The following is a 19,861-nucleotide window of genomic DNA, read 5'->3' on the forward strand; positions in this document are numbered from 1 at the left end:
CATGTCACTAAGAGACACTGTGCAACAGTCAGCATCCCTTTCAGATTCATCAGAAAATTAGAAGTTGGTGTAGAGGACACCAGAGAATTTTTCCCAGTTAGAGAGAAAAGAACTTCAAACCCTCAGAATAACCATCACAAGCAATAACCACTCCTTTTTGTGTTCTGTATCGGGTGACATATGCCCTCATTTCAGCAGAGCATCCTGTCTCAGCAAATGAAGACCACTGAACATCCACCTGCACTTCCAGACACTCTGCCCGAAAGGCAAATGAAAGGATTTTCACCAGCACTGATGAGACAGGGGCTGGTACAGCACTGCCAGTGAATGAATGTGAGATGGAGCAAGGAATGACAGAAGGAAAACCTTTTAACAAGCAATAGCAAAAATTGAAAGTTTTAAGAGATACTGCTCGGATGGAAGAAAGGAAAAGTAGGACTCTCAGACTTCACTGTTACGGCCTAAGAGATCTCCCTTTCTACCTCACTGAATTCCCTCTGAAAGTTTCTATTATTTTCTTCCTCTTCTCCTTCTGCCCTCCCATGGAAGGTCTACTAACCAGATCTGTTTTCTGGATGTTTCATGCAATACTTGGCTAGTACAAACACTTTGCTGCTGCACAAAATAATTTTCACGCAGCCTGAAAGTGCCTAAGAAAACAGAGGCTGTTGAGCACTTGCTGAGGCTGCAGCAGAGCTACCTTTACCCACAGCAGCTGGACACCAGGCAGAACTCCCTCCCTGCAACAAACCCTGGCCGTTCTCTGGGCCAGGCAGGGGACAAGGGACTGAAACTGGATCTTGCTCAAGGAACCAGCAGAATAGGGAGAAGGAAACACCAAGAATTTACCCCCAGGCTCACAAGATACACTTTCAGTTTGGAACACTAAATGTAAACTATGTAGGAAGAAGTAAGGTTTAAAAATTGAGATCTGACAAAAAACATAAATAGGTAATAAATTCAGGTGGACTGAGGATGGATTCAAGTGATTTACCAGTCACTGAATGTGAAGATCAACCTCAGTTACTTCCATCCATGGAGAGAGAAACTAGTCCAAGAAAAATGAAAGAGAATCCTTGTTTGATCATTGTTTTGAGTTCAAGAGATCAAAAAAGCCCAAACAGTATAATAAATAATAAAAAATGAAGTCATAACATCTGTATGCCTCCTGCACTCCTCTGAAATGAAGCACCTATGCAAACACATGAGACTTGCAGGGAAAAGAACCTTGTAACAGATAGAATGAGATCAGGCCAGGTTGAACCACACACAAAATGTCAACAGAAAGGTCAATGTTTGAAGATGAAGCCACAGGGCAGCAATTTAATAACTTCCTAATGACAAAATGGGCCTAAATGCAGCTGATCTAACCACTGGAAAAGTAACAAGCTAAAAGACAAGCTCAGCGCAACATGATCTTACCTCTGGACAACAAGAATCTTCTTGCAAGAGTAATTTAGCAAGACTCAGCAAGAACTGGTCCACAAGACCTTAATAAAAAAACGCAGCTGGGATGGAGTGTTCATTAAAAACAGGAAGCACGTTTAATGTACAGATCACAGAAAGAGTAGAAGCAGCCCAGTGAAGGGCAAACCTCACTTAGCATCAGTTTTCACCCAAAACAACTGAGATAAATTCATTATCCTATTCAGGATAAATCAAAGATCTAGAGAGTTTGTTCTGGATGCAAAAGACAAAGGAAAGGTAAAAGTTAAGAGTAATTCTACACTACAGGCTTGTAGAGGCCTTGAAACCACATAGGCTATGTAACACTTGAGTTTTCCTTGGCTTTAGAGCAGAGGTGAATTTAGAACAGAAAAACACGTGAGAACTGCAGTTACAACAATCCCCCAGAAACAGTAATTAAATCCTCACAGCCTGAGGCCTTGAAACTTAGACTGAACAAAGCATAGCAGAGTGGTACAGGACAGGGCAAACTGAATTGTCAAGATATGATGATCCTTTTCGAAGCCTCTAACAAGGAAATAAGTGGAAATAAGGACTCTGTGGTATCTGCTCCAGTCAGCATTCTTTCAAGCAGGGAAAAGCCTTGCTTGTATTAAGTTATCTTTGGTGCTTCATTATTTACCTCCTTTAAAGAAAACCCACATTGACATTATATAAAAGGGTCATCTTTTCAAACTTGCCTAAGAGTACAGAACCTACTAGAAGTTGACCTTACTTGTGCATCTAAACATATGCTTTGGAAAAAAAATCCACTTCATAATTTTTGGCTTTCTTGTTGGGACAGAGCCATAGCACACGTAAAAGAGACACATTCCTTTCTCAATGTGGAAAGGGCAGAGGTGTGCAGCACCCTCTTCATTTCCTTGGCTTTTTCACTGCGTAGTAGAAGGGAAAAGGGTATGGGAAAAAAAAGAAAGAAAAAGCAAAAAGCTAAAAAAGTCTGTCCAAGCTATCAGGAGAAGAGACAGAATATTACGTGATTGCAATTCCAGAGACAACTGCCATAACAGTCAAGTAATGGTTTTGGAGAGGCAGTCCTGCAGTCCCTGGAAAGGAACAAATTGAAGTCGTCTGATTAGTTTTCTTCCCTCCCCTATCTCTCACAGCTGAAAAACCTGGGGAAGAGCACAGGAGAGAACCCCACCCTGTTACACATGACAAAGACTTGTGGTTGAAAAAAGTTAAGGGAGATTTTTCTCTGAAGCATCACTCACAGAACTCACAGCAGTGAGGCATGCTTCTGGACAACTGCTGGCAGCAGCCTGCACTCAACCCAGCTGCAAAGGCTTCCTCCCCCTCCTCCCGTTTAACGTATGAGTGGGCAACAGCTCCTGCTCTGCACCCCAATCTCTGCAAAGCCACATTTGCTGCTGTGTGCTGCACAGGGCTGGGGTTGGCCAAAGGCTTGCCCCCAGGTTACACTCCAGAAGCAGACTATTAACCTATTTCCACTATTTCTTGTGGAAACTTCATCCTCTAGCAGATGTTTAATGCAGTAATTTCTTTGAAGACACTCCCCCACCACCTCCTTCCACTGCAAGGGCTTGGTTCTGGTGTCCAACGGGAAGGTATTGCAGCCAACAAACACACCTCATGTCAAAAGCATCAGGACACTGCCCCCACCTAGCAAACCACAGGCAGGGAACTGCTAGCAGCATCAGAGAAACTCCTGACATATGCTATAAATCATGGCTATAAAATATAAGCAGTACAAATAATATGGTAAAAAAGGCAGAAAGGAAATTCCTGCTCTAACAGCTATAGCACAACCAGAGCAGAAACTGGCTCCTTTTCTCACCTGATTGTGAACTGCAGACACCATAAACTTACACTAAATCTCTGCTGAAAGAAACACACAACTGCTATGAATACTGCCAGCTGGCAATTCTTGTAGACAGGCACTGTGGCCATCACATTGGAGAGAAGATATGTGGTCCAGAGATGGAAGAGAAAAGAACTTATACTCAGTCTTCTCAGAGAGATGTGTGATTGCTCGGGCCAGTGGGTTTTGAGGGTTTTCTTATATTTTTTTAAGCCTAGATGATCTCCTGCCCCTCTAAGGTGACACTAAAATAGGAGAACAATGATTGCGTAGGAGAGATTTACCTGTTAGGGAAACAAAACTTTGTGTTTTAACTGGAGGTAATAAAGTGAAGTCTGGATATGGCTTAGTGCAGAGGTCCCCTTGTCCAACACATTCAGTAAAGGCAAAAACAAACATATGACAAAAAAGCAAGATGTAAAATCTGAAGACAGAAAGAAACCAAAGCAAACAAACAGAAACAAGTGAGGAAAAGCCCCTGACGTCTTACAGGAAAGAAGGCAATTAAAGAAAAAAAGGGGGGGGGGGGCAACACAAGTTTGACTTTATTTCTTTATTTGAATAGTTTTTCCAACAAAAGAAAGTAGAGAATATGGTAAAGGTGAAATGATGAATGAAAGAGCACAGAAACAAGAGAAACAGGTTCAGTATGTTTCCTCTACTCTGTATTTACACTAGGCTTTCTGGAAAGATCAACCATATTGCTGACGTACAGATAAGAGAGACACAAACCAAAAGCATTCAGGTACCTCACTGGAAAAGTCATTATTCAAAGGTTAACTCATTATACAGTGGTTTTCCAGTTGCTTGGTTTCCACCTCAGACAGGCCATACAGCTTGCAGAGGCATCTGCTGGGATCTGTCTCCAAAATATGGGCTCACAGCATCACCTCCGCACATTTCCTCAGGCACTTCCAGCCAGCACTCTTTCACATACAGAGTATTGAATTACATCCACCTTGGCCAGGAAGGCACTCCCTGAATATTTTCTTGTAATTATCAGTCACAGCTACAACTTGATCTCATATGGCTGCCAACTAACCATCAACTGGGATTTACATATCAAGAGGTGCAAAAGGTGGTCTGGAAAACAAGGGAGAGGCCAGCAGTAGCTTCACAAACACTCAGTGATTCAATCACACGTGCTGTGAATTCAATGAAAAAAGTAAAAATTGGGGTTCAGGATTGTAAACCTTGGCAGTTAATTTATCACAAAACTGATCATGTGTGCATATGAACAGCACGTTACTACCACCTCAGTCTTAATTATATGAGCTGCACCCCACACAATAGAAATTGACAAGACCATGGCCAACTGACCCTTTCATAAAATGCAATTAAAAAAAAAAGAAAAAAAAACAAACAGGAAGAAGGAGCATGGCTTAAGCATCTGCCTGTGATGTGCAGCTGCTATTTGCACAGTAAGCCCTACTCTCTGCCACCAGGTCTCATCTTTTATCACAACAGCTGCTTCCATCCTCTCATTCTGCAGTAGCCTCCCTGCTGTCTGAGCCCATCTCTGAAGAACCTCTCTATTGAATCTATCCCAAACACACCTGTTCCAATCTAGCCAGACAAATTCTGCTTTAATAGCAAGTCAAAACAACACAGAAAATGAGCCTGGAATTTGTTCAGTTCTGAATGGGACACACAGTCTTCTCATTCTCCTTTTTGTGGTTGATCACAGTCGACCAGTTTCTAAGCAAGGACACAACTTCCCTCACAGCATTGCACTCCCTAAGTCACATACTTATTGTTTTCTAATTCTAGAGTATGAAATAAGAAAATTAAATTTGATGGTCACTTACTGTAAGGACTCATACAATATTCCCACAACTACTGTTTCTTACAAGTATCAGCACAATACCTTGCAGAGCTTCCATTTTAATTGCACACAATGTTCCCTTTCCCTCAAACTAACTCCAAACCACATCCTCACAAACCAGTCAGCCAGGCTCCAGCCACCATGGACTTCGAAGATGACTGACAGAACAGTTCAAGTTTTAGTTCAGAAAACCTCTGAGGTCTAGAACTTGTGCTGCAGCACTGTTCTTAAGTCTTCTGTAGAGAACCATAGACACTATTTGCCATGGGAAAACCACCTCAAAAAGTTTTGAAGTGTTTTCCTGACAGCTATCACTAAATCAAGGCTGGTGTTTGCTTACTATTCAGTATGAAGGAGCCAGAGGGAAATGACAATCTAGAAAAACCACTTGAACAAATAGAACAAGTTACATTTCCTGCCCCTTAACAAAAACACCAGATCCTCAAAATTATGTTCGCTTAAGAGCTCAATAACAATTGCATTTACTGTAGTGCATTAATGCTGTTAGAAGCTTTGAAAGCCTCTGCTTTGAAGCCTCAGAGGATGTACTTCAACACCAATGACCAGACTGAACAGTGACTGGCTGGTACACAGCAGCTGACTGATAATATTCAGAAATTATTAATAATTTATTTTCTTCAAATTATTTAATATTTTACACACCTTTTAAAAGTTAAAAGTTCAGTATTTTTCCCATGCAGAATAGAGATGAGGCACACAACCCAAACTGCTCAAGGTTATTTACCACACCAGTAGCAGTGAGCATCAGACAGCTCCAGCTGCTGCGAGCTCTGTGCTCAGGACACGCAAACAGGCACTCCCAAGTGTCCCTGCCTTCAGCCACATTGATGGAGGCATTATTTAATCATAGGGTGCCGCAGCATATGTCGCAGTTGAGACAGCCACAGTACACAGAATATCACCATACAATTTCAGAAAGCTTAAACCCATACAGAGTAACACCATACCACATCAGAAGGCTTCAGGCATCAGCCCATAGAGAGTAGCATCACCTCACTTCAGAAGGCTGTAAGCATCTGCTCCTCTTGTTCTTCAGCCCATCCTTTTATATCCCTCATGTTCATGCACTGCACCTGGGTGCCCTCTGCTCCCTTTGGTGGTTGGTCAGTGCCCCTGAGCACCCCATAGCTCATCGCTGTCAATGCCGCTCACCTGCTGCTCACAGCTGCAGCCCCACTCCCAATTATTAATTACCATAAGCTGTGTGCCTACAATAGGGCATACCTATCAACAGGAGTTCTGAACCCAATGCTTCCCACTCACCAGGCTGTGACTTCCCTTAATAGCCCATACCAGTTTTGACATCTGAACTGAACAGAGATGCTAAAAGCATTTTATGGCACCATACCCTTTACATTTCTCCCCCTGCTTGTTCTCTAGGTATTACTGTTTGCATAGACTCTATATTAAAAATAAACAGAAAATTAATTATTCAGCTTCTAATTTGCATTGCATGTTGATGTTTATGTAATTGAAAACCATATAATTACTTTATGTTTTAATATCCCTCATAAATATGGATTTTTTAACACAATGCTTTACAGCAAATTAGCACCAAAAATCTGGTAAAGTGAGATGGGAACATGACTTACTTTGCCAAGCTCAGGGAACACTAAATACTGGTGTGATGTCTCTCATCACTTCACAATTTTCAACAGGCAGAAGAAAATCTGCTGCAGTTCCCATCTTTGCTAGGAAGCCTGATCAGACTCTGGGACACAAGTTTGAATGCAAGAGCAGCAAAGAAGGAAAATCTAGAATTTAACAGCCTCATCCTTCACACATTTACAGGTACTGAAATGCTTGGCTGAGGATGTATGTCAGCTTAATCTAAAGCCTGGCAAGAAACTTCCTTTTTTCATGATAATCCACTTCCTCATCAAGTTTCATTTGCTAGTTTTAGATCAGGCAGTATGAAATACCTTTCTCTGGAACCCCGGCTGGCAACCGTCTTGGGCTTTAAAGCCATCCTCAAGCAATGTGTGCTCCACAGTGAATACAGCACACTGGCATAGCAACTTAAGTGCGATCTACAATAAAGAAACAAATGCCTTCAGCTGCAGAAAGTTAACGCTGCCATTGAGCTGGCTGGGACCAGCACGTGGAAGGAGTGGGCATGAAGATCAGTAAGGTCTGGTAGATACACTTTGACATTAATACCACTCAGTGATTTGGCATCCCCCATGATTCGGTTTTCCATAACTTTATTTGTCCTATAGGCTGATATAAAATCATAGTTCCTGTAAGGCAGAATAAAACTGCAGCTATGCTAGCAGAGTGAGGTGAAACGACTTAGAGAAAAACAAGAACCACCCTAAACAAGGATTCCTCAAATAGACACAAACTGCCAAGGTCCTGCACTCATGGGATCACCTGCATTTCTACCTGCTCTCCTCCTTACAAACGAAGTGCATTGCAGCAGCACAGATCCTAGCTAAAGGGGCATCTGGCTAACCTGGAGTCACTGAACTTGTTGTTGAGCAAATGTCAGTAAAACTTTGCAGCAGAGCTTGGTAACCCTGCTCTAGGGGACTGTTTACACTGAAAACATACTGCTTTAGATCAATCACATAACTGGCTACATACTAAACTGCTACAGAATCTGAACAGAGACCCTTTTACATCTGGCCATGTTGGCTCTGCTGGTGGCTTTAGCTTTGCGTAAGAACACACATACAAACTCTGACACAGCTCACATGCCACAAATTATTCCCAGATATAACTGAAGTAGTGAAAAGATCCAGATTTTAACCACATGCAAAACTAGTTACAGCTGGGGACAGAGTTACAGCGTGACATTTTAGGAGCCACATCTTCCAACTTTACTGTTGGCAGCTGCAGGTGGAAAAAAATAAACCAAAATTAAAAAACTACCCCAAAGTCTGACACTCAAGTAGCTGAGATCTGTTTTTCCCCCCTACACACAGGTATACGCAGCAAAACTGGTCTTCTTGCCAATTCCAGTACTGCAGAAAAAAACAGTCCAACCTCTAAAAAGAAAGAAAGGGACGGTGGTGCTCTCTGCCGAAGTCCCAGTGCAAACTGCTGAATGCAGCCACCTTCCTCAACAGTTCATCTTGGGAAATCATTTCTAACCAGTGATTACAGACATGACAATGCCAGACCAAGATTAAAGGCACTGAAGAATAAATTAACCTCACACCTTTTGCTGAGCTGGTTAATGCACACAGGTCTCAAAGCTAGATTTAGGCTAAAGCATTATTACTACCAGAGATTAATGCCAATAATCAGGCTAAACAGCAAGGTTTAACTAAAAGTGCAGGGTTGGTGGGGCCAGACCTGGTGAGAGAGCCACGCAGACCAGCCCCAGCTGGGTTTCAAAGTAGAATTACAGGCTGGGGCAGACCAGTCTGATGAATGAAGGTTTGAACATGAAACAGAAGACACAGCCAAGCTAACTCCCACTCTGCTAGCAAGAGCGTCTCTTCAGTACTTAACCCAGGAAACCTCTGTGGAGGTTCTTCCATGACACATGTTTGCTATGGCAACTCCAGTTTTCCAACAAAAAAAGGTTGTCCCTGTACTGAAACTGAAATAACAGAAGGTTTCATTTTAAATACAAATGCTATAATCATTTTCTACAGCAATTATAGAAAAGATACTTGGTCACCTTACCTGGAACTGATTTTGTTTCACAGCAAGTCAAAGATTAACATCTGTGCCTTTTATTTGGATTTCTCCCGGTGACTGCAAAAAGACTTGGGTCTGGCACCTACAGTCTAGTAACAGGAGCCTTTTGCACAATTAAATCACACTGACATAATGAGAAGTTAATGCAATTAAGCAGCCAGGGCATGGCATGACATGCCACTACATACAGTGTATTCCAAACATCAACATAATGTAATAAACATGTGGAAAATGTATTTCACAGGAATTTATTTATTTTTACTAATGAGAGCTCAAGAGATAATTTAATGAGCCTCAAGATCAATAGGGAAAAAGTATGTCCTTTATTTCACACTTGTCTTCCTCAAATGTAACATTTTATAGTCTGTTTTTGAAGTTTTGAAGCACAGGCAATGAAACTGGATATCCATGTCATCACCTCTTTCGGGAACTTTTAATTAGACATAAATGCCACAAAGTGAAGGTAAGAATATATGCATTCAGAGCTCACATTTCATCTCTGCACAGGTGAGAAGACCCCGTGACTTTTCAAGCTCAGTTCCCAGGTCTTCTCATCAGCCGCCTGATGAAAGAAAAGTGTCCCTGAACATCCTGTTTTTGTAAGTAGCCTGAGAACCCAATTTCAGTTCCAGCATCAAAAAAACCAACCAACCAAAATAAAAAATCATGGTATTACAATAAAAGTCCAGTGTGGCACTCCAGTGAGACCAGCACTTCCATGATGAGAGTAAGCTATGCCTTGAGGGAAGGCATTTTGAAGTATATCTGCCTACAGAACATACTTAACACAAGCTGGAGGCACAATGGTAGTTCTCCATCCTTATTATCTTAAAGGAATTGCTTTCAGGTCAAGTGATTGTTGCCAGATCCTATTCTTCCCTATCCCTGATAAAGCTGTAGGTAAACATGGTAACTCCCAGTAACACAACATCCCATCCAAGACTTGACCTAGATCATAAAACTGATTTTTACAGTAATCAAGTCATCATCTGCTGGTAACCCTGAGCTTGAAGTCATCAAAGGTGAACTGAGCAGGAGATTAGGTAAAGAGTCTGGAAACCTCCCAGATCTAGAAACACCTTTTACAGTAAGTTTTTTGTCTGTTTGAAGACTTGAAGTCATTGCTTGTCTACTGCCACATCACATTTGCTCTTAATAGAACAACTGCAGCATAACATTTTGGCAGCATCCCTTTTATTACTCTGCCAAAATGACAGGCCTGTAGAAGCAACATGCTGGTCTACAAGGAGACTATGCCTCATGTACATTTGCCTGTTCTGCAACAAAACCTTGTCGTACTCACAAGCTCGGAGAGCTGAGAAGCATAGCAACTCAAATCCACTTGTACCGGCTGTCTGGACCTCTACCTGAGATCCCCACATCCATTTTAAACTGCTTTAATTCAAAATCTCCATGCACAGTGAAGTAAGAGTTCTTCTCTCAACGCCACTCAGAAGATACCATGTTTCTGAATGAGTCTGGGCCCATCTACAGTAATGGCTGGTTATTATCAGTTGTTCTTATCAAGTGATCAACAATCCATTTTACAAATGACGGCCTGTCCTGGGAGGCAGCACAGACCACAGAGTCCATTCACGTGCTGTCGAAATTAACACGGAGATGAACTCCCCCAACACCTGAAAAGTCAGTACCAGCCACATGAACACCTCCCATACTGCTCCTTACATGTTAGACTCAAATAGATGGATACATTTTTTTTCTTGACAAGAACCCTCTCAAATAATAATCTTTTGAGGAGAAAAAAGGGGAAGGAGAGGAAGCATGGATTCAGGGAATGGAGAAACATAGGAAAGAAAAAATCCACAGCTAACAAAACATTTTCATTACTAAGTATTACAAAAGAAGGATATTAGAGAGCTAAATATAGTCAGGCAAAGCCTTCATTTAATAAAACATTCAGTGACATTTTATTTGTGTCCTTCTTTATGTTTCTGCTTCCATTCAGTTGCCTCTGAGTATTAAATTCCTGCTGCAGGCTGAATCTGGGCTAAGATTATGCACAATAATTGCAAGTTAAGCTTCAGTTTACAGACTGAGACAATAATGAGTCAGAGAGACTCAATAAAACCCTGCATACAGACAGGATCAAACTACAAAGCCTTGGGATGTCTAAGTGATACCACAGCATGTGGAAATTTCAGAATTTCAATTTATCATGTGCAAAGGGCTGGTTACAAGCTCCATACAGAGTGGGATGTTCTGGGAGATATTTGTGCTTCATAAACTAGATTTTGTGGTATTTCAATGAAATTTAGAGTACATGTGTTCCACTTAGCTGCCAGTTCTAAAACCCACTTTTGCATTGCAACTCAATCATGCAAATGGCCTTGGTGCTTACTTCTACAGCCAGCCCACTTCCAGCTTTGCCTATACCTTAATCCACACAAATTATCATCACAGAATTCATATTATCACGTAGAGATTCATTTTAGGAAGTCATAATTTTGAATATTTTTCTTCTTATTCGACACAGGGTCAGATTTCTTATTTTTTACTATGCTGACAAGTTTTATATAAGTTATTTATAAATGCCCCAGAGAAAAGAACAGAGAGTTCTAAAACTGTGTATACTTCTAAATCTGTTTTAGAATACTGGGGTATATAAAAATAATAATGCAAATTCAGTGAAAAGATACACAAAAAATAAAAGGAGGCGGTATCCACATGGACAGCAGTGGACACTACCAAATACACAGGACAAGAATTAAATTCTGAACACTTGCAAAACATTTGGTTTATAAGCTGACCACAACAGTACTGTTTACAAACAACTGCAGAGCTAGAATTTCAGGAACATTACTGAAGTCAAGAGACTCTCTTTACAGCGGCAGACAGAGTGAATACAGACTAGCTGCAATAAAACTCCCTTTCCTAGGCAACGGGGTTAAAGCTAGTAAAGGTATTTAGCAACTCAGATGGAGAAGAAAGAAGGGCTGTGTAAGAAAAACAAATTTGAATTAAACTACCCAGTATGTTTTTGTTAGCATTGAAGTCTTCCAAACTAAAAGTACAAAATGGAGGAAAAGAAGAACTGTGAGTACACATTTAGATTAAATAAAACCCAAACCAATTAAGAGAATAAATTAAACACAGTCCTAGAGCTGAACAAATTTATATGGTTGTTGGAAGATACTGAGAAGGAGTAATTCCTTCCAAATTGAGTGAATGCTTGTCACAGAAGAGGAAATCCCCCCAGCAACAGATAAGCCTGAGGAGTACATCCAGAGTAGATGCTATGAATGATTAAGATTAACACTGTCAGCTAAATAGAGGCATAGGAGAAAAGAGTGTGGGGGACAGTGTGGAGGATTTCAATTGAATTGAGATCAGTTAAACACAGAACAGGAGCAGAACTTTCTAATCACTGCTGGTTTTGTTAAACCTGGAGTAACACCCTAGAAAGAACAATTCTTAAGTAATTCATGTATTTGACTGGTGTGGATAAGCAATTATAAATGCCCCAGCAATTTAGCAATTATATCCTACATCCAATCCCAAGACTCAAGCACATACTTTGATGAATACATCACATTCCAGATTAAGGGAAATATTTTGCCACACTACCTCACTGCTGGAAAACTGAGATGACCAAAGTATAGCTGGAATGGTATTAAAATAATTGCTCTGAACTTCATCATGGCAGTGACAAGAGCTACAGATAACTTTTGTGAGGAATTAGAGAAGAATTCTTTGACTCACTGCTAAATTGGCACTTTTTAATCTGACACTTGCCTCATGACATACAAACCTTTGTAACATACACAACACTCAATTACAAGTGTTAAGGAGAAAGGAAGACATGAATATCCTCCAAAATTTCATCTTCTTCTCATTTTCACAACTAAATCATGGGGCCCTCCCTCCTGTTAAATGAATCTGCTCTTATTTGTGACTAAAATTAATCTTTACAAATGCACGTCTTCAGGTTCATCTCAAATTGCAGCATGCTAGCAAAGCTGTTATTCATAGAGGATGGCACATTTTGAAGTGTTCCATGTCAAAGCTGGGTCAGTATGTTTTTCAGTAGGAGGCCACATTCCTGTTTTCCTTGTCTGCAGAGTGACCCTTCTTGACTGAAAGGATCCTTATGCATGGAGGAGTATCTGACACAAACCAAACTGATATATTAATGGAGCTTCACAGTAATGACAGCAGGATAAAGGAGGCCTTTGAAGTTCATGGAAGAGCAGGAAGAGGTGATAATTTAAAAAGCTTGTCAGTATACCCAAGAGCAGAAGGAGAGCAAAGTAGCAATTAATAATTCACACTTCTATTTCCCATGTTGTCATAGTATCTCAAAACAGTTTGCAAACATTGATTAAGTCTAATGGCATGCCCCTGAAGCAGACAAGCACGGCTGAAGCTCTATTCCTACCAGCCAGGATGGCACTCTGGGAGCATTTCCTTCAGCTGATCTATGCCCTCTCTTTCCCATCTGTTAAATGGTGATAACGACACTATCATGCAGTGGTTCAGAAGCTTAGTGACTTCTAAATCAACACATTTACAGATAGAAAAAACAGCACACAAGGACAATCTCATACGTCAGATTACACTCAATTGCACTGAACTAAAGCTATCACATTTGACATAACACAGCCAGTGGAAAGAAACGCGTCTATCTTCATTTTATAACACCCTACAGATTTGCCTTGCTCTGTCCCTAAGTACCCACGGCACTTGAGTTCTAGCTAATGACCAGGATTCTTGGGTACTGTGTGAACAGGAACACATTGTAATTACAGTAATTAGATCTGCTGTAGAAAGAATTGTGAGAAATTAAAGACTGCCCACAGTAGTGTCTAATTCCCAATTAACACAAAGTAGTTGCTGTGTTTGCAAGCCAGGACAGACATACCCATAGCTGCAAGCTCCAGAGGGAATTGTCATTTATATGCAGATGGGAAGTTGAACACATCACACTGTTTTAATCCTAGCTTTGAAAGTCAGGTACCCACGCATTGTCCACTTACAGATGGTGAAACAGCAATTCAGGGAGGCTCTGAGCTGCCAAAGGGAAAAGTCAATTACACAGGTTCTCCACAACCAGCACTTCACTTTGGGAATTCCTCATTCCCAACCCCATACTTGGACCATTTGTTTCTTGAATTAGCCCACAACCATGGCTACCCTTGTTCTAATGGAGAGAGTTCCTGCTTCCTTGTTAGGGCCTCTTTCACACATATAATCAGAAATAATTACTTTGCTTACCCTCCTACTAATCTAATATTTCCAGAAGGACCAAATATGAAGACAAAAGTAACAGCTTCATGAAATACAGCTCTTTTCTTCTCTTGAGCCTGACAGTCAGTTCCAAAAGCAGATTGTCATGACAACAAACAACCTGGAGGCAATCCAGCCAATTAATCTGCAGAGGAAGCAGTCATCCCCATCTAAAAGAATGGCACTGCTGCTTTAAGCTTCAGAAGCCAAAAAAAAAAAAAAAGAGAGAAAGCAAAAGAAACCTTACCACCCACATTAATGTGATTAGGCTGCCTTAGAGCCGTAGTGAAGAGCAGTCCAGCCCTGGGCACGTGCTAGGCCCTCGGCAGCCCTTTCGTCCCTCTCCCGACAGAGAGCGGGGGCAGGCCAGCCCCTCTCCAAGGCTCTGATCCTTGCACAGATACCTTCCCAGGCTGTGATGTAGCTCAGCACACAAAAGAGTTACCAAGATGATCCCTCCATAGGTTAGGCAGAGGTATGACACAGAAGAGACTGTCACACACCACTGCTATAAACCCTGTTTTGTTAGCATTGCTTTTGTGTGTTCTTCCTCCTCCTCTGTGAGTTGTCAAGAATACTTATCAGCATCTTAAGCTCTGGATTATTTTATTTTCCACAAAGGACTAATTAATCAGTGCAGGTAGATAGTAAATAATTCTCTTTCAATTTCACTAATTACACCTTCCTTCATATGCTGCTTTATCTCTCTTCATCTGTCCTGCTTTCCATAGGCTGAAGCACACCACCTCTCCCCTGAAAATATCCACCATCTCTTGTATTTTTTAATACTCCTGCTTCTTGGTAGGAACTCAGACATTAAAATGTTTAGCAGCAGATGCCCAATACACACTGTTAACCTCAAGTCATTCATATATACTTCTTGTTTTATAAAATACTGTGGTATTAAGTTACAGAAAACAAAACTGAAAAACACTACCTGTAGACTTCTATGATAGGATAAAAAGAACAAAAATGTCACTGTCTTTTGAGATTCTCCCAAGACTCAACGCACAAGAATTTTCAAATAAAATTTTTCTTCCTTGTCTTCAGAGGAAGGGTAGGAATAAATGCTTTCCTTGTAGACCTGTCGTGCAGTTAAACACGTCTTTCAGAAGGTAACTGAGCAATGAGGATCTAAAGCTTTAAGCATACACAAGATTTATTCATCTGGTAAACAGTCAGATCCACTTCCAACTCAGGTTTTACTATCAATCCCCCAGGTCCAATCCATCTCACAGAAATACTAAATGGATTCCCCGCAACTCCAGTGAGCACTGGATCACAGATTACAAGCACTTCCTGCAAAAGTGTGTTTTTACTAACCTGAAAAAGATACCACTCTTCTGAGAATGCAATGTATGCATGTGCACACTCTCCACACATTTCACTCTCACTATCTGCAGTGCTAGCCAACACAGAGCAAACCAATAGAAGCATATTTTCTGCTGAGCATGTTCTGTGTTGAGTTGGTATAATATCGCAGAAGAGAACAAAACCCCTGTGCCTACCTTGAGGGCTTTCGCAGCTTTCCTCATCACTGTTGTCTTGGCAGTTATTTTGACTGTCGCACACAAAGCTTTTATCAATGCAAAGACCATTTTTACAGTGGAATCGGGCAGTAGAGCAAAGCAAGGGATTTGCTGCTGCAAAAAGAGAAAGTGAGAACCTTTCATTAGGAATTCTCTTGCTCAGGCAGTTAAATAGCTGATAAGCATCAACCGCAGGTCACAACTCAACAGCTGGTCAATTTGCTGGGTATGTGGGAGTAACTTGGCAATCAAACCAGCCCTGGCTCTAACCAGGGAGAGCTGAAACTTCTAATTTATGCAAGATTCGTTACAATTAGCAGAGATTTAGCCCACCCACAGTTGTGATAAGCCTTCTGTTCATTTTCATGAGAGCCCAATCATGATCACTGTTCCACATTTGCTCACACTGAAGACATATGGAGGGTAGAACTGCCTACCATAAACACTGCCTGTTGATTTCCACTACAGAAGGCTCAGTTTAGCTGAAGTTTCATATAGTAAGAAAACAATTTTGACTGAGAACTGCCAGGCAGTGGTTTATTTACCTCTGACTCTCTTCCCCATTCTCCTCACTATTTTGAATTGATGTAACAGCAATGCTGAAATCTCTCAGCCTCTCACTGCTGGAATTTCAACTACTTTTTAAGGAACAATGTTCGCACCCTTCATACACATCATATATAACCATATCCTTCAACACAGTCATCACTTAGCTGAGATATGCATAGTTTAGCTGGATTTAATATCTACTCATAAGTCAATCTCTGGCCTTCAATACTTTTTGGCACTCTTCTCTGAACTCCAAACAGTTTTTGGTAATGGGGTGACTGAAACAGAATACAACTTTCCAACTGAAAATCTTAAAAAGGCTGCTTAAATGGCCTGTCTACTTCAAACTGCTTCTCTACCATAATAACAAAGGAGATTCATTTCCAAATACTAACTGGCTTCCTTTTTTTTTGTCTTTAAAGTAAGATCTACATTTAAAGAGTTTAAAAAAAATAAATAGTCTACCCTGCATATAACCTGCAGGACAAAAACAACATTCCCAATTTCTCCAGCTCCCCAAGAGCTTGTTTAGCACAAACATGCTAAAACTCCTGGTTTGAAACTGTTGCACTCTTGCATATCACATTGATTTTTGAGGTCACCCCAGAACCTAAAAGGTTGTTCCTCTTCATAAGCAGTAACTAGACATTTAGACATGCTAAAAAACACCAAGTGCCTCACTGGCATAGAATAATGGGGAGATCAGGAGCATGTTATCATCAGCTGTAAGGTCCCAATAGAGCTACACACTACAAGCTCACAGGAAATTGTGTCGTTCCTAATGAACTCCATAAGCTTTCAGCTGAGACCTGCCATTTGTCAGTCCACCACCTTAAAGATATTCAAAGCACTTTTGTAAAATCTTATTTTTAGTCCATTTGTTCAAGCATAATCCAGAGTAATTTCCTTAGCCTCCAATGCTTCTCTGGCTTCACTTTCTCAACAGAAGTGCTGACTCCCTGCCACAGCCGCATAGTCCTAGCAGGGCCCAAACCAGTCTCTCCAGGACAACAGACGCCACCTTAAGAGAGGTTCATGCTGTGGAAGCACACCAACCACCAACAAAAAAGGCAAGTCCTCCATGAAGCAGACAGTGACAGATCATGCTAAAGATTGCTCCATTTGTTATCTTTGAAAGCTGCTGTCTGTTGTCCTCCTCCTGACCTTTAAAAGTCGTTGAAAACAAAACCTCAGCATGCCTCTGACAGGAGAATGAGCAAGTATTTTGCTGCAAGCTTTCACCTAGAGACCCATGCTTTTACCCACTCTTGACAGTAACAACAGAGCTGCTGGATTCAACATAATGTTTCCCTACTGCTATGATATATCCCTGCTAGACTTACACATACAAATGGATCTGCGAAGCCACATGCAGAGGGTTTAGCCCAAAACAAGCAGTACTTCAGATCATCTCTCTGCTACAACTTCCCTGCTGCTGTGCATTGGCAGGCAGGTCTGGCTTCAAGAATCTGCCTCTCCTTCCAAGAACCTGTTTCACTAAATATACCATTATTTGCTTTTGTGTTGTTTGAGAACATATATAAACAGAGAAACCCAGATGCACTGATGACCAAATACATCATATTCTTCAGTGACAAAAACCAGGCAAATAAAAATGGAACAATTAAAATTGATCCAATCTGAGTTACATTTGAGTACAGAGAACATGTTCAAAGCAAACATGCAGCTTAAAATTAATTTCAAGGGATTGGAGTATCACACAGGCATTACATACAAAACAAGACTAGGATGGACCCTAAAAAAAAATAATGCAGACTCAATTTTCATGAAGTGAAAAGCCAAGGATCATCTGGGTTGTAAATGACAGGGAGAATATTTGACTCAGAAACTGAAGGCTACCGAATGCTTCCTTTCTAAGTAGCACCAATTAGTGGAAGTAAGCAGCAGTGCCCTCACTTGCAAGCAGGCTCCCACTTACTGCAGTTCTCCTCATCGCTGCCATCCGGACAGTCCTCGAAGCCGTTGCACCGGAAGCGGCCAATGATGCAGTGGATCCCGCTGGCGCAGGGGAAGAACGTGGCACCACATTTGGATTTGGCTTTTGCTGTGAGAAGAGACAGAAGTGGTCAGAGGTGAGGGAAACAATTTACAATGGTTAGAGATCCTCTTGTAGCAGTACAGTTAAAGGTGCTCTATGCAGTGCTGTTGTCACTGCTGTTAGGTGCCTTATAAGCAAATTAGCGTCTCTGTGAGACTAAGAAACACAAGAGACCCTCATAAAAATATTTTTCAGGCTGCAAACAAAAATAACACTGCCTATATTCAACATGACTTATATAAAACTGGGTGCAAAACGATCACTGTATCTCATGCTGCACAGCAGAGCTATTTATAAAACATTAAATACTAACAATAGCATCAAAATGAGTTTAGCATACGATTACAGAATCTCATTATGATCTCAAGTACTACACATTTTTTACTTTAATGCACAGCCACTGCCCTCAGCCATAGCAATGCAGATGGTTCCACATGATGCTGAAGGCAAGCACCGGTTAAGTACTTCTGTATCATATCACCAGCCTAGAACAAAACAACTCCCAACCACAAAAGCATTTTTACAAGCCAAATGGTTACATTTTTGGTTTTTCAAATTATCTCATGACTTGATAGACCACACCACAGGACACTGAATACTTCAGACAGTCCACTCTAAAGCAAAGGCAGTCTCTGCAGGAGGAGTATGCTGGTAACTGCAGGAAGGTGTGTATGGTGCAATGTGGTAAGGCCACTGATGGGAGAATACCAGGAAAAAAGCCAGATCCAGAGCTTGCTGGCCTTTTAAGCAAGTGTTTCCTACCCCTACACCAAATCTACCAAATTGAAGATATGCTTACAACTCACAGGTTTTGAACTATGACAGACTGGGTACCACAGCAAGAGGCAAGTTTTTTTAATGTGGCCCTAAGGCACATCAATACATCAATCTGCACAGTTTTACAAGGCCAGGGACTATCAGTGTACAGACAAAGGAAAAAGTATATCTGATAGGATAAATAGCATTGATTTGGAAGGGATTCTCTCTTCCAGGATTAACTACTAAGTACACCTGTAGTAAAGTTTTCTTCCGCCACTCAGAGTGCATATAAATTGTTTTAAACCACAGCCACAGTAATTCTCATTTGCTTTAGTGTTCTCCAAGATCAAATTCTTGCAGTTCTTCTCTTACATGTTTTTCTTCATTTTTTTTAGTAGTGTTCAATTAGAATTATGAAGTACAAAATAAGATGTATCACTAAATTTCATATATTCTACCACCACTTTTTCTGAAGAGTATCCGAGGTCCACTTGGGGAAAAGAAAGTGAGCAATTACTTTGCAGAAAAAGATGATAAATTACCCTGAAGTGGTCACTGTGCTTCACACCTCTGGTAATAGAAAACCATCAGCAGAGACATTTGAAGTCCCGGAAATTCTTCACACAACTTTAAAGAGCAACTTCTGTGTTAGAGTTCTGAGACAGACAGATCTCAGCTAAATAATTCATTAGCCACGAGGTGTGAGGCACCATCACACCCCCAAAAGTCTTTAAACAAAGGCAGCAAAACAACCTCAGCAACAGATTCAGTGTCATCAAAGCAAACAGTCTGTATTAACGCACTAACAAGCCAGCCAAGATGCTGCTGGAAGACAGTGATAATAGCACACATGTGTGAAGAGGTGCCCAATGTTTCACGTGTTGTGCTTTTGTTGTTGTTTTCCTAAGAGCTAACATCTTTCTGAAACCGTAAAC

At 41.0% G+C, this 19,861-nt stretch overlaps 1 protein-coding gene across 3 annotated transcripts in view; it reads right to left on the reverse strand.

The window, feature by feature from the left end:
• The window catches only part of LDLRAD3 (low density lipoprotein receptor class A domain containing 3), a 104,041-nt gene that overhangs the window by 34,981 nt on the left and 49,199 nt on the right, over positions 1 to 19,861 (reverse strand). For all 3 annotated transcript variants that reach the window (XM_041421206.1, XM_041421205.1, XM_041421207.1), the window contains 2 exons: positions 18,048 to 18,173; positions 15,539 to 15,673 (listed from right to left, as the gene is read on the reverse strand). In XM_041421206.1, coding sequence (XP_041277140.1) covers positions 15,539 to 15,673; positions 18,048 to 18,173 — 261 coding nt within the window. The remainder of the gene's footprint in view (positions 1 to 15,538; positions 15,674 to 18,047; positions 18,174 to 19,861) is intronic.

The sequence above is a fragment of the Onychostruthus taczanowskii genome, unplaced genomic scaffold (assembly GCF_017590055.1).
Source record: "Onychostruthus taczanowskii isolate IOZ18803 unplaced genomic scaffold, ASM1759005v1 scaffold69, whole genome shotgun sequence".
Lineage (NCBI taxonomy): Eukaryota > Metazoa > Chordata > Aves > Passeriformes > Passeridae > Onychostruthus > Onychostruthus taczanowskii.